Raw genomic sequence first — 22697 nt, 5'->3', positions numbered from 1 at the left:
AAAGCATGTCAATTTCTCAGCAACTGAATTTGACACATCTGAAAGCTCTGACCTGACATCCAATTTTTCTGACATTAATAAATTTTCAAAAAAGAAAAGGAGGAGATCACAACAGCAAAAAAAGAGGATACCACACGTCTGAGGTGTTTTCCACGCAGAAAGATGAAATAACAATAGCTTCCAACAGTGTTGTTATCCTGAATCCCACAATCCTCACTGTGGGTGCAGATCTTCACCACCATCTCACACTTTCCAAAGCATTCCAACCCTTAACCTATTCTATGGGCAGGAGTTAGATCACAATATGCTGATGCTGCATTTCCTAGAATGATGTAAAGTCCCAATAAGGCTACGTTCACATTTGCGTTGTTGGGCGCAGCGTCGTCAACGGATATCGACGCATGCGTCATGCGCCCCTATCTTTAACATGGGGGCGCATGGACATGCGCCGGTATGTGTTGTAATGCATTTTACGACGCATCCGTCATTTTGACGCACAAGACAGGGCGCAGACGACGCTACTTGTAGCGTTTTCCCTGCGCCGAATTTCCTGATCTTTACTATCTTATGACACCGCATGCGTCGCAAAATGCTGCATTGTGTATATGCGTTGTTGGTTGCGTCGCCAACGCTGCGCCCAACAATGCAAATGTGAACGTAGCCTAAACACTAGACTCAGCCAACAGCTATCTCTCCCGACTCCCCCATACACAGAAATGCTTGGCCAAGCACATCTGAGTTCCCTAAGGAGACGCCTCTGGCCATGGCGCATCTCCAGGAAAAACAAAATAATCAGTGATTGGAAGTCCAACAACTAAATTCTTCTCTCCCCCAAGACCATCTGTCAGGGAGAGGCAGGAGACACCGATACACATTAGACTGATCCCACCAATATCAGTGGGTTTGGTTCACTTTAGTCTTATGTGTTTGGGGCCTAGTTATACAAAACTTTAGTATTTTTTTCTTGTGGTGTAAGAACTTACAGGCAGGTAGTAACTAACTACTTACCTGTTTTGTCCGACACTGATCTCTGCCGGCTCAGTGCGGTCACAGACCACTCCTGCCGGCAATTCTGTGGATTCCGTTGACGTCTCATCTATAGAACAGCTTCTTCTCTTCTGCTCTGTTGTCAGTTCGTTTTTGCTAATGGCATGCTAAATGACAGCCAACTCGAAGTGCGGTGAGTCAGTGAGTCAGCTGTCAATAAGCATGATGTTGGCAGGAACACCTTGTCAACAGAGCAGACAAGAGGACGAGCTGCTCTGTTGACGTGAGGTCTAATGAGACAGGAGGATAATCGGCAGGATTGGTCTGTGACCACTATGAGCTGGCAGAGATCCGTACTGGGCAGTACATTTCGTAGCCCCATAGGGAAAAATACACAAGTCCCAAATAACCCATTTAAGTGATTATTGTCGTGCAGCAACCAGCAGGTTGCTACAGCAGTGACATACGAGTTGCAAAGAATCCAAACCCACAGAAATTGTGGTGACTGTACAGCAATGTGCTGGTTACAATGCTCTTGCAGTGTGGTAGCTGAATATTGCCATCTTTGGCAGCACAGTGAGTCACAGCAAAAATTGCCTTTGTATCCCAAGCGACAATGTGAGGTTACTGTTGCCAAGTTTTTTGCAGTGTTTCCATTTCATGTTTTTCAAGCATTTTTTTCAAAGAAACTCTATGGCTAAATGTTTGCTGAAGCGTTATATTCCATTCTTGGCTTTAGCTGAAAAACTGCATTAAAATTCAGAACTTAATAAAGTCTATAGGGTATGGTATAATGCTCAGCAATGGTACGGAGGCATGATGAGGTCTGATGCCACCTCCCCAGTTGCGTAACATTTGGAGAATAATTTCAATTAAAACAGAAACTCAATTTTGTATGGAATATCACATCCCCAGACTGCAGTAAGCAGGAATCGGTTGTTGCAGCGCTCTGGCATTGCACATAGTCCCTGAGCTTCAAAATGTAATGTTCAATTCTGGATAAAAATGTTCTTTATGGAATTACTGGAAATAGTGAATGAGAGATTTCCCAGTGTGTAATAAACCTGTGCAAGGTTAATCAATTTATGCCCCGAGCAGTCATTGTTGTGACTGTATTAGGACACACACCAGTGCTTGGGTCACATACAGGTAGACACGCAATATGTAATATGCAATATGCTTCCCTGACCTTTCGTTACGGTGGGCAAACTGAGCGGGCAGGGAGGACCATTAGTGATAAGATATGTAATATACAGTACAGACCAAAAGTTTGGACACACCTTCTCATTTAAAGATTTTTCTGTATTTTCATGACTATGAAAATTGTACATTCACACTGAAGGCATCAAAACTATGAATTAACACATGTGGAATTATATACTTAACAAAAAAGTGTGAAACAACTGAAATTATGTTTTATATTCTAGGTTCTTCAGAGTAGCCACCTTTTGCTTTGATGACTGCTTTGCACACTCTTGGCATTCTCTTGATGAGCTTCAAGAGGAAGTCACCGAGAATGGTTTTCACTTCACAGGTGTGCCCTGTCAGGTTTAATAAGTGGGATTTCTTGCCTTATAAATGGGACCATCAGTTGTGTTGTGCAGAAGTCTGGGGATAAACAGCTGATAATCCTACTGAATAGACTGTTAGAATTTGCATTATGGCAAGAAAAAAGCAGCTAAGTTAAGAAAAACAAGTGACCATCATTACTTTAAGAAATGAGGGTCAGTAAGTCAGAAAAATTGGGAAAACTTTGAAAGTGTTCCAAAGTGCAGTAGCAAAAACCATCAAGTGCTACAAAGAAACTGGCTCACATGAGGACCACCCCAGGAAAGGAAGACCAAGAGTCACCTCTGCTTCTGAGGATAAGTTTATCCGAGTGACCAGCCTCAGAAATCGCAGGTTAACAGCAGCTCAGATTAGAGACCAGGTCAATGCCACACAGAGTTCTAGCAGCAGACACATCTCAACAACAACTGTTAAGGGGAGACTTTGTGCGGCAGGTCTTCATGGAAAAATAGCTGCTAGGAAACCACTGCTGAGGACAGGTAACAAGCAGAAGAGACTTTTTTGGGCTAAAGGACACAAGGAATGGACATTAGACCAGTGGAAATCTGTGCTTTGGTCTGATGAGTCCAAATTTGAGATCTTTGGTTCCAACCACCGTGTCTTTGTGCGACGCAGAAAAGGTGAACAGATGGACCCTACATGCCCGGTTCCTACCGTGAAGGATGGAGGAGGAGGTGTGATGGTGTGGGGGTGCTTTGCTGGTGACACTGTTGGGGATATATTCAAAATTAAAGGCATACTGAACCAGCAGTTCTACCACAGCATCTTGCAGTCGCTTGCTTTTCCATCCGTTTTGCGTTTAGTTGGACCATCAGTTATTTTTCAACAGGACAATGACCCCAAACACGCCTCCAGGCTGTCTAAGGGCTATTTGACCAAGAAGCAGAGTGATGGGGTGCTACCCCAGATGACCTGGCCTCCACAGTCACCAGACCTGAACCCAATCGAGATGGTTTGGGGTGAGCTGGACCGCAGAGTGAAGGCAAAAGGGCCAACAAGTGCTGAGCATCTCTAGGAACTCCTTCAAGATTGTTGGAAGACCATTCCCGGTGACTACCTCTTGAAGCTCATCAAGAGAATGCCAAGAGTGCGCTAATAAGTATATAATTCCACGTGTTAATTCATAGTTTTGATGCCTTCAGTGTGAATGTACAATTTTCATAGTCATGAAAATATAGAAAAATCTTTAAATGAGGAGATGTGTCCAAACTTTTGGTCTGTACTGTACATATACATATATTACTTACCAACACATGTGTATATGAAAGTATGAACAAAAATGTCCAGGCAAAATGTCTTTCAGAATGTACCAGCAAAAGATGCTGCCATACGTTAGAAATATGTATACAAAGTGTGTGTATGTATGTGGATATTGCACGTTCAAACATAGCAAGTTCTGAAAGTCAGAGTACTAAACAGAAAAAAGGAAAAAGTTAGCCAGCATCCATACAAAAAGTAGCAAAAGTAGAGAAAACATTTTTGAGGCTGTAGATCTGAAGCCTCTGTCGCTCCGGCTCTATTTTCCTACCAGGGCTGCCATCTGTTTGAATCACAGCTCCTTTGCCTGAAGTCACACAGCACAGAAGCTGTCAATCAAGCAGGAGGAGGCGGCGGTCAGGGAATAGAGTTGGAGTGACAGAGGCTTCAGATCTACAGTAGTCATTTGCACATCAATTTAAATGCTAATTTCTCAGTAATGAAGGAACAGACTGGCCATCTAAAAGTATTGGTGAACTTGTCTTGAAAGAGTGACCTGCATATATAAATAGTATGTGGGGGTGAAATCCTGCTGACAGACTCCCTTCAAACTGCATTTACACTGAAAGATTATTGTGAATGAACGAACGCTTATTCCGCCATAACCTCATCATTTGATGAACCAGTGGGTGAAATTATCTTTTTATCATTCTCGGCATTGCATCAACAGGAGTTACATTGCTGGGGCCAATGGCAGCCTATGTGCACTATGGTTTATTACAGATTGATCAGTTTGCATTGTTAACCCTGGTCTGCCTGTGCTAGTAAAAGTCTGCCGATCAGTATTCTTTACCGATCAGCTGTCGTTTAGTGCCACCAGTCGGTCATGTAAATATACATATTAGACTAATGGCGGCCAAACCTGCCGAAACCCATGAGTTCGTCTGAGGGTCTAATATATATAAAGCAAAGGTGTCAATTGTGCATGTCTGACCTTGGACTGTAATCGCATTGTTCTCCTAGCCACATTGACAATCATTAGTTGCAGCGTTGCAACATGGCATCGCAGTGTAGCCCTAGAGATGAGCACCAGACACAGGAACGCCACCCTTGTGACCATCACCCGGAATCTCCTCACCAGGTTAGATAGCTGTGAAGAGGATAAATGGCAGCCAGACCATCAATGCTGACGGTGGTTTCTGCTTTGACTAGCTAGTTTCTCACTCATATCTTAAAGAGGACCTGTCAGCAGGTCAAAAAAGGCCTTATTTTCGCTCTTATTTTATTCCTGCTGCTCCCGAGTGCTTGGGCTTTTTTGTATGGCTATTTATTTTGCGATAATTTTTATGATCTTACCAAATGGGAGTGATCACAGTGTTCTGCGGGGACATGTCTGTAGGCCATCTTCGCAATGTCCCCTTGTAAAGTCCTAAGCCACTAACCCACGGTCTTCAAACTGAATTTTTATTTCTCACACACTTCACCTTTTTTTTTCTGCATGAGAGAAAAACATTTGCCACACTGATGGTAAAATGAACCCATAGACCTCAATTCATCAAAGCTTTTAATCCGGAAAACTGGTGTAAAAGCTTTAAAAAGTCAAAAAGTTTTTGCACAACACAAGGCTGCTGGAAAGTTTTGTGACTTTTGTCATTTTCACAACATTTTCGTCCAGCTATGATAAAGTGGGAGTAGGGAGCTGGGGTAGGCTGGGGTGTCAGGAATCCCGCTCATCCAAGTCACAATGAGCGTCGATGCTCCATAGACCACAAACCTTACTACAGTTCCTAACTGGAGTAAGACTTCGGCCGGCATCACACTCAGCGTATAAAAATACGGTCCGTAATTTACGGCCGTAATACGCAGAAAAGCCCCCAAAATAGTGGTCCGTATCTCCTCCGTAAGCAGGGTGTGTCAGCGTATTTTGCGCATGTCATCCTCCGTGTGTAATCTGTATGGCATCCGTACTGCGAGATTTTCTCGCAGGCTTGCAAAACCGACATACGGATATACAATGGATCCATGTTGTCAAAAAATCATAAAAACATATATACTGTCTATATATATATATATATATATATTAATATTTACTTCAGCGCGATATAGCAGAAAGCCAGTAATTCAATTGCCGGCTTTTGCTTTCTCCTTCCTAAACCCGACATGATATGAGACATGGTTTACATACAGTAAACCATCTCATATTCCCATTTTTTTTGCACATTCCACACTACTAATGTTAGTAGTGTGTATGTGCAAAATTTGGGCGCTCTAGCTATTAAATTTAAGGGGTTAAATTGCGGAAAAAATTGGCGTGGGCTCCCGCGCAATTTTCTCCGCCAGAGTAGTAAAGCCAGTCACTGAGGGCAGATATTAATAGCCTGGAGAGGGTCCACGGTTATTGCCCCCCCCCGGCTAAAAACATCTGCCCCCAGCCACCCCAGAAAAGGCACATCTGGAAGATGCGCCTATTCTGGCACTTGGCCACTCTCTTCCCATTCCCGTGTAGCGGGTGGGATATGGGGTAATGAAGGGTTAATGTCACCTTGCTATTGTAAGGTGACATTAAGCCAGATTAATAATGGAGAAGCGTCAGTTCTGACACCTATCTATTATTAATCCAATAGCATGAAATGGTTAATAAAAGCACACACACATTATTAAAAATTATTTTAATGAAATGAACACACAGTTTGTTTGAATATTTTATTGTTCTCTCAATCCACCTGAAGACCCTAGCTCTGTAACAAAGGAAACATAATAAACCAACAATATACATACCTTCCGATGATCTGTAACGTCCCACGATGTAAATCCATCTGAAGGGGTTAAAATATTTTACAGCCAGGAGCTCTGCTATAATACAGCTGTGCTCGTGGCTGTAAAACCCCGGGGAATGAAGGTAATGTAGTTCAGTGACCTGTAGTTACCTTCATTCGCGGTGATGCGCCCTCTGCTGGATGTCCTTCGAGCGTGGGAAAAAATCAGACAAGTTCCCAGGCTCGAGTTCATATGAGGACATCCAGCAGAGGGCGCATCACCGCGAATGAAGGTAACTACAGGTCATTGACCTACATTACCTTCATTCGCTGGGGTTTACAGCCACGAGCACAGCTGCATTAGCAGAGCTCCTGGCTGTAAAATATTTTAACCCCTTCAGTTGGATTTACATCGTGGGACGTTACAGATCATCGGAAGGTATGTATATTGTTGGTTTATTATGTTTCCTTTGTCACAGAGCGAGGGTCTTCAGGTGGATTGAGAGAACAATAAAATATTAAAACAAACTGTGTGTTCATTTCATTAAAATAATTTTTAATAATGTGTGTGTTTTTATTAACCATTTCATGCTATTGGATTAATAATGGATAGGTGTCAGAATTGAGGCTTCTCCATTATTAATCTGGCTTAATGTCACCTTACAATAGCAAGGTGACATTAACCCTTCATTACCCCATATCCCACCGCTACACGGGAATGGGAAGAGAGTGGCCAAGTGCCAGAATAGGCGCATCTTCCAGATGTGCCATTTCTGGGGTGGCTGGGGGCAGATGTTTTTAGCCAGGGGGGGGGGGCAAAAACCGTGGACCCTCTCTAGGCTACTAATATCTGCCCTCAGTCACTGGCTTTACTACTCTGGCGGAGAAAATTGCTCGGGAGCCCACGCCAATTTTGTCAGCCATTTAACACTTAAATTTAATAGCTAGAGCGCCCAAATTTTGCACATACACACTACGAACATTAGTAGTGTGGAATGTGCAAAAAAAATGGGAATATGAGATGGTTTACTGTATGTAAACCATGCCTCATATTATGTCGGGTTTAGGAGGAAATAGCAAAAGCCGGCAATTGAATTACCGGCTTTAAAGCTATCTCGCGCTGGATGAAATATTAACCCCTCTGTGACCTTAGACGTACTATCCCGTCGAGGTGCCCTGGGCTTATCTGACCCTGGACGGGATAGTACGTCATAGCCGATCGGCCGCGCTCACGGGGGGAGCGCGGCCGATCGCGGCCGGGTGTCAGCTGCTTATCGCAGCTGACATCCGGCACTATGTGCCAGGAGCGGTCACGGACCGCCCCCGGCACATTAACCCCTGGCACACCGCGATCAAAGATGATCGCGATGTGCCGGCGGTGCAGGGAAGCACCGCGCAGGGAGGGGGCTCCCTGCGGGCTTCCCTGAGCCCCCCGCAGCAACGCGATGTGATCGCGTTGCTGCGAGGGTCTCCTCACCTCCCTCCCTGCTCGAGCCCCGGATCCAAGATGGCCGCGGATCCGGGTCCTGCAGGGAGGGAGGTGGCTTCACAGAGCCTGCTTAGAGCAGGCACTGTGAAGGCTGCAGCGCTGCATGTCAGATCAGTGATCTGACAGAGTGCTGTGCAAACTGTCAGATCACTGATCTGTGATGTCCCCCCCTGGGACAAAGTAAAAAAGTAAAAAAAATTTTTTCCAAATGTGTAAAAAAAATTAAAAAAAATATTCCAAAATAATGAAAAAAAAAAAAAATATTATTCCCATAAATACATTTCTTCATCTAAATAAAAAAAAAAAAACAATAAAAGTACACATATTTAGTATCGCCGCGTCCGTAACGACCCGACCTATAAAACTGTCCCACTAGTTAACCCCTTCAGTAAACACCGTAAGAAAAAAAAAAAAAAAACGAGGCAATAAACAACGCTTTATTATCATACCGCCGAACAAAAAGTGGAATAACACGCGATCAAAAGGACAGATATAAATAACCATGGTACCGCTGAAAGCGTCATATTGTCCCGCAAAAAAAGAGCCGCCATACAGCATCATCAGCAAAAAAATAAAAAAGTTATAGTTTTGAGAATAAAGCGATGCAAAAATAATTATTTTTTCTGTAAAATAGTTTTTTATCGTATAAAAGCACCAAACCATAAAAAAAATGATATAAATGAGGTATCGCTGTAATCGTACTGACCCGAAGAATAAAACTGATTTATCAATTTTACCAAACGCGGAACGGTATAAACGCCTCCCCCAATAGAAATTCATGAATAGCTGGCTTTTGGTCATTCTTCCTCACAAAAATCGGAATAAAAAGCGATAAAAAAAGTCACGTGCCCAAAAATGTTTTCAATAAAAACGTCAACTCGTCCCGCAAAAAACAAGACCTCACATGACTCTGTGGACCAAAATATGGAAAAATTATAGCTCTCAAAATGTGGTATTGTAAAAAATATTTTTTGCAATAAAAAGGGTCTTTCAGTGTGTGACGGCTGCCAATCATAAAAATCCGCTAAAAAAACTCGCTATAAAAGTAAATCAAACCCCCCTTCATCACCCCCTTAGTTAGGGAAAAATAAAAAAAAATGTATTTATTTCCATTTTCCCTTTAGGGCTAGAGTTAGGGCTAGGGTTAGGGCTAGGGCTAGGGTTAGGGCTAGGGTTAGGGCTAGGGTTAGGGCTAGGGTTAGGGCTAGGGCTAGGGTTAGGGCTAGGGTTAGGGCTAGGGTTAGGGCTAGGGTTAGGGTTAGGGCTAGGGTTAGGGCTAGGGTTAGGGTTAGGGCTAGGGTTAGGGCTAGGGCTAGGGTTAGGGCTAGGGTTAGGGCTAGGGTTAGGGCTAGGGCTAGGGTTAGGGCTAGGGTTAGGGCTAGGGTTAGGGCTAGGGTTAGGGCTAGGGTTGGGGCTACAGTTAGGGTTGGGGCTAAAGTTAGGGTTAGGGTTTAGATTACATTTACAGTTGGGAATAGGGTTGGGATTAGGGTTAGGGGTGTGTCAGGGTTAGAGGTGTGGTTAGGGTTACCGTTGGAATTAGGGTTAGGGGTGTGTTTAGATTAGGGTTTCAGTTATAATTGGGGGGTTTCCACTGTTTCGGCACATCAGGGGCTCTCCAAACACGACATGGCGTCCAATCTCAATTCCAGCCAATTCTGCGTTGAAAAAGTAAAACAGTGCTCCTTCCCTTCCGAGCTCTCCTGTGTGCCCAAACAGGGGTTTACCCCAACATATGGGGTATCAGCGTACTCAGGACAAATTGGACAACAACTTTTGTGGACCAATTTCTCCTGTTACCCTTGGGAAAATACAAAACTGGGGGCTAAAAAATAATTTTTGTGGGAAAACAAAAAGATTTTTTATTTTCACGGCTCTGCGTTATAAACTGTAGTGAAACACTTGGGGGTTCAAAGTTCTCACAACACATCTAGATAAGTTCATTGAGGGGTCTAGTTTCCAATATGGGGTCACTTGTGGGGGGTTTCTACTGTTTAGGTACATTAGGGGCTCTGCAAACGCAATGTGACGCCTGCAGACCAATCCATCTAAGTCTGCATTCCAAATGATGCTCCTTCCCTTCCGAGCCCTCCCATGCGCCCAAACGGTGGTTCCCCCCCACATATCGGGTATCAGCGTACTCAGGACAAATTGGACAACAACATTTAGGGTCCAATTTCTCCTGCTAACCTTGGAAAAATACAAAACTGGGGGCTAAAATATAATTTTTGTGGAAAAAAAAATATTTTTTATTTGCATGGCTCTGCGTTATAAACTGTAGTGAAATACTTGGGGGTTCAAAGCTCTCACAACACATCAAGATGAGTTCCTTAGGGGGTCTACTTTCCAAAATGGTGTCACTTGTGGGGGGTTTCTACTGTTTAGGTACATTAGGGGCTCTGCAAACGCAATGTGACGCCTGCAGACCATTCCATCTAAGTCTGCATTCCAAATGGCGCTCCTTCCCTTCCGAACCCTCCCATGCGCCCAAACGGTGGTTCCCCCCCACATATGGGGTATCAGCGTACTCAGGACAAATTGGACAACAACTTTTGGGGTCCAATTTCTCCTGTTACCCTAGGGAAAATACAAAACTGGGGGCTAAAAAATAATTTTTGTGGGAAAAAAATTTTGTTTTATTTTTATGGCTCTGCATTATAAACTTCTGTGAAGCCCTTGGTGGGTCAAAGTGCTCACCACACATCCAGATAAGTTCCTTAGGGGGTCTACTTTCCAAAATGGTGTCACTTGTGGGGGGTTTCAATGTTTAGGCACATCAGTGGCTCTCCAAACGCAACATGGCGTCCCATCTCAATTCCTGTCAATTTTGCATTGAAAAGTCAAACGGCGCTCCTTCCCTTCCGAGCTCTCCCATGCGCCCAAACAGTGGTTTACTGCCACATATGGGGTATCAGCGTACTCGGGACAAATTGGACAACAACTTTTGAGGTCCAATTTCTTCTCTTACCCTTGGAAAAATAAAAAATTGGGGGCAAAAATATAATTTTTGTGAAAAAATATGATTTTTTATTTTTACGGTTCTGCATTATAAACTTCTGTGAAGCACTTGGTGGGTCAAAGTGCTCACCACACCTCTAGATAAGTTCCTTAGGGGGTCTACTTTCCAAAATGGTGTCACTTGTGGGGGGTTTCAATGTTTAGGCACATCAGTGGCTCTCCAAACGCAACATGGCGTCCCATCTCAATTTCTGTCAATTTTGCATTGAAAAGTCAAACTGCGCTCCTTCCCTTCCGAGCTCTCCCATGCGCCCAAACAGTGGTTTACTGCCACATATGGGGTATCAGCGTACTCAGGACAAATTGGACAACAACTTTTTGGGTCCAATTTCTCCTGTTACCCTTGGTAAAATAAAACAAATTGGAGCTGAAGTAAATTTTTTGTGTAAAAAAGTTAAATGTTCATTTTTATTTAAACATTCCAAAAATTCCTATTAAACACCTGAAGGGTTAATAAACTTCTTGAATGTGGTTTTGAGCACCTTGAGGGGTGCAGTTTTTAGAATGGTGTCACACTTGGGCATTTTCTATCATATAGACCCCTCAAAATGACTTCAAATGAGACGTGGTCCCTAAAAAAAAATGGTGTTGTAAAAATGAGAAATTGCTGGTCAACTTTTAACCCTTATAACTCCCTAACAAAAAAAAAAATTGGTTCCAAAATTATGCTGATGTAAAGGAGACATGTGGGAAATGTTACTTATTAAGTATTTTGTGTGACATATCTCTGTGATTTAATTGCATAAAAATTCAAAGTTTGAAAATTGCGAAATTTTCAAAATTTTCGCCAAATTTCCGTTTTTTTCACAAATAAACGCAGGTACTATCAAAGAAATTTTACCACTATCATGAAGTACAATATGTCACGAGAAAACAATGTCAGAATCACCAGGATCCGTTGAAGCGTTTCGGAGTTATAACCTCATAAAGGGACAGTGGTCAGAATTGTAAAAATTGGCCTGGTCATTAACGTGCAAACCACCCTTGGGGGTAAAGGGGTTAATATATATACATATATGTGTCTCAATGACATATATATATATATATATATATATATATACCTTTTCTATGTGTACACATTTATTCTACCTATTCTATTCTAACCTGTCAGTGTGATTTTACTGTACACCGCACTGAATTGCCGGCTTTTCTATAGAGCACCGCTGCGTATTTCTCGCAAGTCACACTGCTGGTCCGTGTGTAATCTGTATTTTTCTGGCCCCCATAGACTTTCATTGGCAGATTTTTGCGCAATACGGTGACAAACGCAGCATGCTGCGATTTTCCACGGCTGTAGAAGACCGTATAATATGGATCAGTAAAATACGGCTGATAGGAGCAGGGGCATAGAGAAGCATTGTACCGTATGCAATCCGTATTTTCAGCACCTCTATTACGTCCGTAAAACACGGTAGTGTGACGCCGGCCTAATGGTGAGGTGCAAGCAACTTCATGTTTTACCAGATTCATTAAGAGCAGTGTCCCTCTTAATGCATCAGGTGCCTCGCTCTCCACCCCGCCCCCTTGTCAGGACTGGCTTGAAAATCGGAGCCGGAGGCCACGTTCATACGTTCAGTATTTGGTCAGTATTTTACCTCAGTATGTGTAAGCCAAAACCAGGAGTGGGTGATAAATACAGAAGTGGTGACGTGTTTCTATTATACTTTCCCCCTGATTGTCCCTCTCCTGGCTTTCACTTGCAAATACTGAGGTAAAAAACTCACCAAATACTGACCGTGTGAACGTGGCCTCATTCAGAGGTCCATGCACATCAGTCCTAGATCGGCCCTCCATGCACGGACTGGCCACGAGTCTCCAGACCCAAGCGTGAAAGATTCATGTATTTCTATGAGGCTGTCTTGGCAGTGCATTGAGATCCATTCTCAGACCGATTCTCAGACCGATTCGTACGGAGTACGGACGTCTGAATGAACCTTTAGACCCAAAATGCATGAATATCAGATGTAGGGCACTTATAAAAACCTGTCCTTTCTTCAAGTACAAGAAACATGGCTGTCTGAGTGTGGCTGTGTCATGAACCAGGCATTACCCAGAGTTGTCCTGGACTGGTCATAACCATTGGCATTGAGGTTTGGTAGGTGCCATGCTTTATTGACTTGAATAAGTCTTATTTTCAAAGGTTTGATGATTTTGGTTTCCAATACAATCATACAGGTAAGGACGCCCTGCATAAACTGTATTGGGGTTCATCCTAGTCCTACCTGGTTATGGGCATGGGTGCTGGCATCACAGTGGGCAGAGAGCGATCCTTCACTGACTGGAGTATTTGGCTTAGGATGACTGATCACAGTGTAGGTGCATATAGCAGGATGGCTAGAATACCATTCAGGACCCAACCAGGAGTCCAGCCTGGCCCAAAGTGGATGTAGGCCGTGATGACTGGGAATACAAGGGCCCACCAATAGCTGGCTCTGGGGACCCCTAGCTGCATGCAAATATTACTTTACCCTCACTCACATAATCTCCTCTGCCTCTATATAATGGTGCACTGGTGCTTTGTTAGTGAACAGGGAGATGCTGCTGTGTCAGTACATAGAGATTCACGTGTATGTGCCAACCTCTGCCCATATAAGTGGCCAGTCCAAGCCATAAAAATGTCACTTATTAGTGACTAACTGGTGTTTTTAAAGGGTTAAATGACTTTGGATCTCTGGTCACATAAATTGCATCACATTCATCCTGGTCACTAGGCACAGACACTGGCATCAGCAGGGAGGAGGCATGGACAAGTGTCAGTGGTAAAGTGCAGCCACCAACGTGGAACCTGGCACAGCGCTGGCACCTACACGGGCAGGCAGAGCCCTCCTTGCCTTCATTCCCTGGTGTGCAGAAAGGGTTACTGGCAGTCCCGCCCCGTCTAGCCTGCGGGCGGCCTCCTCCGTACTCCTCCCGTACTCCTCCTCCTCCTCCGCCCGCCGGTGTAGTGCTGCGATCACTGCAGTGCGAGCTGCCGTCTCCCGGTCCGTGTGAGCCCGGAACTTCACCTCCTGCAGCCGGAGCCGTACTTCCCCAGCCATGAGGGAGCTGCTCAAAGGGTAAGTGACAGCCGCTTCCCACAGATGCAGCAGAGCCGCAGGGATGGAGCAGAGCCGCAGGGATGGAGCAGAGCCGCAGGGATGGAGCAGAGCCGCAGGGATGGAGCAGTCCTGGGAAACTTTGTGCAGCCTGCCAGGCGCTAGCACCGGTCCCGGCTCCGGGGGTGTGCGGTGCTGTGCCCGGGACCGGAGGAGGCTTCTGCACCCACACATCCAGACCCCGTCCATTGTTCTGGGGCTGGATCCAGCTCGGTAGTAGCGGACACATCATTATTATGACGGCTGCTCAGCTCCGGATTGTAGGTCTGTAACCTGCAGCTGTGCCAAACTGCCCCTCACGGAGCCGGCGCCGCTGCATCCTGCCATGTCCCTGTAGATGGGCAGGCTCCAGTGCTGCCCAGTAGGTGACTGAACACCTTTGTTGCGCTGCCCTCCCCCTTTCACAGCTCCATTCAGACTTCTAGAAAGGTGAACTTTCTGCCTGATTTCTTGTGGGGGCGCACAATGGCGTGTCGGTGCCCACCGCTGTCCACGTCCCTATATTTCCTGTGGTGAATGGGGGTCTGGCTGGGCTGGATGAGGGGGGCGAAATCCCAACAAGTTTTCCTTTAGAAGTTGTTCCTGCTAGCCCCCTATCACACGTGCAGGGTTCGCTTTCATCGCCCCCTGTAGCAATACATTATCTTGTGACTACTTTTACATCCTCCAGCCTGTGGGGAGAACCTGACCTCCTAACTATCCTGTGACAGAATCCTGCCTGAGGACCCTACCTGCATAGTGTGGCCAGGGTTGGTGGGCTGGCGTAACCCCGCACCATTACCTGTACCATGTAGCCCATATTCGGGATTATTCCTCATATTGATCGGATGTTAGAGCCACGTGCTATTTACTCCACAGGGGTGGCATCAAAGCACCGACATCTGCGTCTGTTCCTGAATGTTCATTCATTTCTGTAATGAAGTAGTTCAGACTATACAGATGTAGCAGAGGTGAATGTACTGGGAGGTGTGCCGTCTTCAGAATCCGCGTACAGTACATGTAGGACCACAATTGTGATTCCTGGATCATTTCTGATAGATCTGTATACCCGGGGCTGTCACTTCTGCCACTGCACCTGGCTCAGTTGCATCTGGTGCTTCTGCCGCTGCGCCCGGCGCAGTCTCTTCTGGGGCTGCGCCCGGCGCAGTCTCTTCTGGGGCTGCCCCCGGCGCAGTCTCTTCTGGGGCTGCCCCCGGCGCAGTCTCTTCTGGGGCTGCCCCCGGCGCAGTCTCTTCTGGGGCTGCCCCCGGCGCAGTCTCTTCTGGGGCTGCCCTCCGGCGCAGTCTCTTCTGGGGCTGCCCCCGGCGCAGTCTCTTCTGGGGCTGCCCCCGGCGCAGTCTCTTCTGGGGCTGCCCCCGGCGCAGTCTCTTCTGGGGCTGCCCCCGGCGCACTCTCTTCTGGGGCTGCCCCCGGCGCAGTCTCTTCTGGGGCTGCCCCCGGCGCAGTCTCTTCTGGGGCTGCCCCCGGCGCAGTCTCTTCTGGGGCTGCCCCCGGCGCAGTCTCTTCTGGGGCTGCCCCCGGCGCAGTCTCTTCTGGGGCTGCCCCCGGCGCACTCTCTTCTGGGGCTGCCCTCCGGCGCAGTCTCTTCTGGGGCTGCCCCCGGCGCAGTCTCTTCTGGGGCTGCCCCCGGCGCAGTCTCTTCTGGGGCTGCCCCCGGCGCAGTCTCTTCTGCCGCTGCGCCCGGCGCAGTCTCTTCTGGGGCTGCCCCCGGCGCAGTCTCTTCTGGGGCTGCCCCCGGCGCAGTCTCTTCTGGGGCTGCCCCCGGCGCAGTCTCTTCTGGGGCTGCCCTCCGGCGCAGTCTCTTCTGGGGCTGCCCCCGGCGCAGTCTCTTCTGGGGCTGCCCCCGGCGCAGTCTCTTCTGGGGCTGCCCCCGGCGCAGTCTCTTCTGGGGCTGCCCCCGGCGCAGTCTCTTCTGGGGCTGCCCCCGGCGCAGTCTCTTCTGGGGCTGCCCCCGGCGCAGTCTCTTCTGGGGCTGCCCCCGGCGCAGTCTCTTCTGCCGCTGCGCCCGGCGCAGTCTCTTCTGGGGCTGCCCCCGGCGCAGTCTCTTCTGGGGCTGCCCCCGGCGCAGTCTCTTCTGGGGCTGCCCCCGGCGCAGTCTCTTCTGGGGCTGCCCCCGGCGCAGTCTCTTCTGGGGCTGCCCCCGGCGCAGTCTCTTCTGGGGCTGCCCCCGGCGCAGTCTCTTCTGGGGCTGCCCCCGGCGCAGTCTCTTCTGGGGCTGCCCCCGGCGCAGTCTCTTCTGGGGCTGCCCCCGGCGCAGTCTCTTCTGGGGCTGCCCCCGGCGCAGTCTCTTCTGCCGCTGCGCCCGGCGCAGTCTCTTCTGGGGCTGCCCCCGGCGCAGTCTCTTCTGGGGCTGCCCCCGGCGCAGTCTCTTCTGGGGCTGCCCCCGGCGCAGTCTCTTCTGGGGCTGCCCCCGGCGCAGTCTCTTCTGGGGCTGCCCCCGGCGCAGTCTCTTCTGGGGCTGCCCCCGGCGCAGTCTCTTCTGGGGCTGCCCCCGGCGCAGTCTCTTCTGGGGCTGCCCCCGGCGCAGTCTCTTCTGGGGCTGCCCCCGGCGCAGTCTCTTCTGGGGCTGCCCCCGGCGCAGTCTCTTCTGGGGCTGCCCCCGGCGCAGTCTCTTCTGGGGCTGCCCCCGGCGCAGTCTCTTCTGGGGCTGCCCCCGGCGCAGTCTCTTCTGGGGCTGCCCCCGGCGCAGTCTCTTCTGGGGCTGCCCCCGGCGCAGTCTCTTCTGGGGCTGCCCCCGGCGCAGTCTCTTCTGGGGCTGCCCCCGGCGCAGTCTCTTCTGCCGCTGCGCCCGGCGCAGTCTCTTCTGGGGCTGCGCCCGGCGCAGTCTCTTCTGGGGCTGCCCCCGGCGCAGTCTCTTCTGGCGCTGCGCCCGGCGCAGTCTCTTCTGGGGCTGCCCCCGGCGCAGTCTCTTCTGGGGCTGCCCCCGGCGCAGTCTCTTCTGGGGCTGCCCCCGGCGCAGTCTCTTCTGGGGCTGCCCCCGGCGCAGTCTCTTCTGGGGCTGCCCCCGGCGCAGTCTCTTCTGGGGCTGCCCCCGGCGCAGTCTCTTCTGGGGCTGCCCCCGGCGCAGTCTCTTCTGGGGCTGCCCCCGGCGCAGTCTCTTCTGGGGCTGCCCCCGGCGCAGTCTCTTCTGGGGCTGCCCCCGGCGCAGTCTCTTCTGGGGCTGCCCCCGGCGCAGTCTCTTCTGGGGCTGCCCCCGGCGCAGTCTCTTCTGGGGCTGCCCCCGGCGCAGTCTCTTCTGGGGCTGCCCCCGGCGCAGTCTCTTCTGGGGCTGCCCCCGGCGCAGTCTCTTCTGGGGCTGCCCCCGGCGCAGTCTCTTCTGGGGCTGCCCCCGGCGCAGTCTCTTCTGGGGCTGCCCCCGGCGCAGTCTCTTCTGGGGCTGCCCCCGGCGCAGTCTCTTCTGGGGCTGCCCCCGGCGCAGTCTCTTCTGGGGCTGCCCCCGGCGCAGTCTCTTCTGGGGCTGCCCCCGGCGCAGTCTCTTCTGGGGCTGCCCCCGGCGCAGTCTCTTCTGGGGCTGCCCCCGGCGCAGTCTCTTCTGGGGCTGCCCCCGGCGCAGTCTCTTCTGGGGCTGCCCCCGGCGCAGTCTCTTCTGGGGCTGCCCCCGGCGCAGTCTCTTCTGGGGCTGCCCCCGGCGCAGTCTCTTCTGGGGCTGCCCCCGGCGCAGTCTCTTCTGGGGCTGCCCCCGGCGCAGTCTCTTCTGGGGCTGCCCCCGGCGCAGTCTCTTCTGGGGCTGCCCCCGGCGCAGTCTCTTCTGGGGCTGCCCCCGGCGCAGTCTCTTCTGGGGCTGCCCCCGGCGCAGTCTCTTCTGGGGCTGCCCCCGGCGCAGTCTCTTCTGGGGCTGCCCCCGGCGCAGTCTCTTCTGGGGCTGCCCCCGGCGCAGTCTCTTCTGGGGCTGCCCCCGGCGCAGTCTCTTCTGGGGCTGCCCCCGGCGCAGTCTCTTCTGGGGCTGCCCCCGGCGCAGTCTCTTCTGGGGCTGCCCCCGGCGCAGTCTCTTCTGGGGCTGCCCCCGGCGCAGTCTCTTCTGGGGCTGCCCCCGGCGCAGTCTCTTCTGGGGCTGCCCCCGGCGCAGTCTCTTCTGGGGCTGCCCCCGGCGCATTTCCTTTCTACATTTTGGTAACGCTGGGCTGTAGGGTTTTAGGAAAGCTATTTGGAGGAGGTCTGAGGATGTATATTGGTCCCAGTCTTCAATGACTGCACCGACAGCGGCTACCAGTAAGCACAATCAGACTGTGCACCAGTTTGGACTGAGGCTCTGTCTTAAAGTCACAGTAACGTGTAACTGTGTCTTCCTTGAGAAAGTAAACAGTTCTGTTATGGTATATTTCTTTCTTGCTCACCACTGACCTTTGCACTGGGTTCAGGCTCATTTTACACAGTGCTTCCCAATCTCAATATTTACCTAAGCCCCTTTTATTGGTTTTCTGCATTCATAGTGCCATCATGCCTTATAACTAAAGTCCTGCTAAGATGAGCTTGATCCCTGGATTTAGACCCACGGATTGTGCGTATTTACATTCCAGATATGTATATGCAAGCAGGCAGAAATCCTCTAAAGTCCGGGGTTCTTATTCTCAGACGTCCGGCTTCAGTACCTGCCTTCCCCCCATTATCTGTACCTCTGGTTCTCCATTTGTCACTATGGTGACTGGGATGCCATAAAAGAAATTACTATATTTTATTTCTTCCCTCCTAGAGCAATTTCAACAATATCTCTTTTACAACCGTGCAAATAGAGGAGATCTAGATGCAGATGGGTGGCAGGTTGTTTGATTATTCAGGCTGCGATAAAACACTTGAGATTGAGGATTTAAAACTAGGTCAGCTTTGTGGGACAGTAAAGTCTTTGGATTTTCTTTCTGGTTCGGGAAATGTCTAGTGAAGTTTAGCGTTCCTGGAGGCTCCAGGCTGAGCTTTGTTCTACAATACATAGGCAGGTGGAGCGGGGGTCTGTGGGCAATTGGTGGGCTTTTTACTAATATAGAGATCCCATATTTCCTTGTTATATTAAACGTTTATATTTTCCAATAATGTATCAGGATGCCTGCAGAAACTGTACCACAGTCATACAGAGGGCGATCCTCACACTCTGTAATGACATGATGGGGTGCACATGTTCTTTTAGGAAGTCTAAACTTTTATATAATCTCCTAAATCCAAATTTGCTTTTCAAATCTAAAGAGACCACATAAACCATTTCCTTATAATCTAGGTTATATGTGGTTTAATAGTTACTAAGCAAAAAAAAACTACCAAAAAACGAGTTTCCTAAGCCTTGGAGGAAGATTAGTAATGAGCCCGTGATCATCTTACTTTGCAGTTACTCCATATGATGGTTTCTGGAGCTGTAGATTTTACCTTTTTTCCTCGCCCCGTTTCCATGTTCTGATTTGCCTGGTGTTCTGTTTTGTCCTTTTTGAGTCCTGTCCTTTGACCATCTTTCATATGTCATTGTATTACTAAAGGTTAATCACAGAGCTTTGCTAAGATCCCCGCTGATCTGTCCTGAATAGTGGATAATCCTGATTAACTTCATTATTTAGGAGTAAAATGGAGAAAAATCCTGATTTTGTGCTAGCTATGCCGATTCTGACCTGTAGGCTGGATTAGTCAATCAACACATTTTCTTGGATGCTTTGTAGCTAAGGAGCATGTCCATGGGATTAACCCATTCTGTGTGCTATGGTAATGTTAGCGCTTTACTCATTTCTGATGCTTCTCTTAGGGCAGGGGACTGGGAACACAAGTGACCTCCAAAATCTTGTTTACTTTGGGTATATATATATAAGGAATGTGTAGCCCGGCTGATAAATACATCAGGTTGATGATTTGGGTTCTTCGAAGAGCAGATGTCCCTCCTAGTGTTATAGCTAGCAAATTGTTGGTAATATCTCCCTAAATATGTTTTTTAAGCACTTTAATATGATTAGAAGTCACTTACAATGTCAGTTTATATTGTTTTTTGAGTTTTTGCATAATTAACGATGTAATAATGGGTGAAGTACATTGTCCTGAATGATCTGCGGGTACATTTACACCCCACAGTTATAACTGCCACCAGTATTTATATGGGATATTTGCAGTGCAGTAATGGAGTGGCTATGCACCACACGATTACCACCGCGTATGCGCCACACGATTACCACCGCGTATGCGCCACACGATTACCACCGCGTATGCGCCACACGATTACCACCGCGTACGAATATACCCTTAAAATCAAAGTGTGACTGCAGGTAAACTTAAATCTACCTTCCCCACCATTCTTGTGAATGGAAAAAAAAAATCTGTTCTTTTAGGAGAGTTGTTGATTCTCACCAGTAAGTTTCTTTTTCTTTTTCCCTGGGGGGGGGGGGGGACAAAAGAAAAAAAATCAATAAAACTTTTGACCCTGCGAGAGGCTGTATTCCCAAGTAGGAGCAAGATCTGTTGCTGATTTTCACACATTTAACTCTTTAAGTGTGAAATCTACAGTGACTTCCTAAGAACACACTTACATTCTGTGGAAATTAAATCTACAGAAATGGTCAATTTATGCAGCATGTGCAAGACATTTTTTTGAAATCTCATTCATAATGCTGCGATCGTAATAAGCATTGGAGTTTCTACGTGCTTCTGAAAACTTGCTGCGTATCTACAGCAGATGTACTTTGAGGTTACATTCTCGGGTTACCATCTCAGTTACAAAAAAAAACCAATCACAATCTACTTCTAGCAATATTACCTGCTTTTTTTATTGTTCTTGCTGCAGATTTGCAGAGCGTTTACTGCAGAAAAGCCTCAATTTCTCACTATTTCAATTCCGCATACATTTTTTTTTTTAGGGTTTTCTCCAATGTTTTATCGGATAGCACTTTGTCCAATGTTATACTGTGTGACAGTGCCGATCTGCGTCTTTTTCCCCCCATGTCCATTCAGCATGAGGGAACAATTGCAACATGCTGTGAGTGCCACCAATGATCAGATCATGTGCACCCTAACCTGAACAAGTGTATGGATGTGTGTAAAACATCAGACTGCACTCAGATGTCATCCGAGTACAGCCCGATTTACACAGACAATGAGGAAATTACTTTCTCCATCTTTTCTGCACCTCTGATGCGATTCTTTCATGCGAGAGAATTGGATCACACTAACATGGCACTCAGCTCGTACTCTAGCAGAGTTTAATCTGAGTGTCATTAGCATAATAAGCCTGATTCTCTCACGAGAGAATACATGTTGGTGTGAGCGAGCCCTAAGGTTCGACACCACGCAGCCTGCAGTGTCTATAAATGCATTGTGGGAAGAGCTTACATGGAATCACATAGGGCCCGATTCATCATTTGCCATTTATTGAAGTCACCTCTTTTTCTTGGCTTGTGGTGTTTGCTGACATCTTTTGCTCCAAATTCTTCAAAATGATGAGCGTGGTTAATAAATTCGGTCCAAAAAATGAAAAATTCTCTCTCTTGTTAACAGGTTTTTGTGACTTTTCAGAAACAAAAGTTGCGAATAATCTCAAAAGTCGCAAAAATGCGTGAAATTAAAAACTTCTCTAGAAAACTTACTGCAGACAGGAACCTGAGTGAAATGCACCAAAAATGGCAGCATTTGGTAAAAGTTGCATTTTCAAAGTTGTCAAGGAAAAAAAATGTAAAAAAGAAAGAAAACTTAAAAACAGCGCAAAACGTATAGAGGTGCAAATACTAAAGCCATTAAACAGCAAATTAGTCCAGAAAAACAACTACGGTATGTTGAATCGGGGCCATAGACGTTTCTTAAACTGTTAGGCTATGTGCACACGTTGCGGATTTTGCTGTGGATCCGCAGCATTTCCTACAGCTGCGGATTCGCAGCAGTTTCCCATGAGTTTACAGTACATTGTAAACCTATGGGAAACTAAATCCACAGTGCACATGCTGCGGAAAAAAACGCGCGGAAATGCAGCGTTTTATTTTCCACAGCATGTCAATTCTTTGTGCGGAATCCGCAGCATTTTTACATCTGCTCCAATAGAAAACTGCAGATGTAAAACCGCAGCGGAATCCGCAATGGAAAACGCGATAAATCCGCAGGAAAAAATGCAGCGGGTTTGCACTGCGGATTTATCAAATCCGCTGCGGAAAAATCCGCAGAGGAGCTTTCTACGTGTGCACATACTCTTAAGGCTCATTCAGACGGCTGTGCACGGACTGACCATAGGTCTTTTGACCTGAGCGTGACCGCTTCACATATTTCTATGAGGCTGTCACGCTTGGGTCAAGAGAGCCACAGCCAGTCCGTGCTTTGTGGTGGGATCTCGGACTGATTTTCACTGACCTCTCAATACACAAACAAAAAAGCTGCCGAAAAAAATATAGTACTTGTACTACTTCATTACTTTAAGGAAGCTGTCCACTACTTGGCCAACTCCTTCTCATACGTTACGATTGGCCCCAATAAAATGAAAAGGCTTCTACTCCCCTCCCATGCTGGCGCCATTCCTGAGGTGTGGGCACTCGCTCTCCCCACGGCTTCCGTCGGTGTCCAATCAGTGCTGGCATCACTGTCTTTGCCTCCTGTCAAATTAAACATGAAGAGGAAGTCTGAGATTGGCTGCAGCATGGACTT

At 48.0% G+C, this 22697-nt stretch overlaps 1 protein-coding gene across 3 annotated transcripts in view; it reads left to right on the top strand.

Moving 5' to 3' along the window:
* DMD (dystrophin) overlaps positions 1-22697 on the top strand; it is a 4179683-nt gene that overhangs the window by 3896621 nt on the left and 260365 nt on the right. The window contains exon 1 of one of the 3 annotated variants that reach the window (XM_069757655.1): positions 13951-14072. The exons of the other annotated variants lie outside the window; for them this stretch is intronic. Coding sequence (XP_069613756.1) covers positions 14053-14072 — 20 coding nt within the window. The 5' untranslated portion in view covers positions 13951-14052. Of the gene's footprint in view, positions 1-13950; positions 14073-22697 lie in introns of those variants that run through there. 3 annotated transcript variants of the gene reach the window in all.

Source organism: Ranitomeya imitator, chromosome 3, assembly GCF_032444005.1.
Source record: "Ranitomeya imitator isolate aRanImi1 chromosome 3, aRanImi1.pri, whole genome shotgun sequence".
Taxonomy (NCBI): domain Eukaryota; kingdom Metazoa; phylum Chordata; class Amphibia; order Anura; family Dendrobatidae; genus Ranitomeya; species Ranitomeya imitator.
The sequence above is the reverse complement of the archived record's forward strand: the minus strand, read 5'-3'. Positions and strand labels throughout refer to the sequence as shown.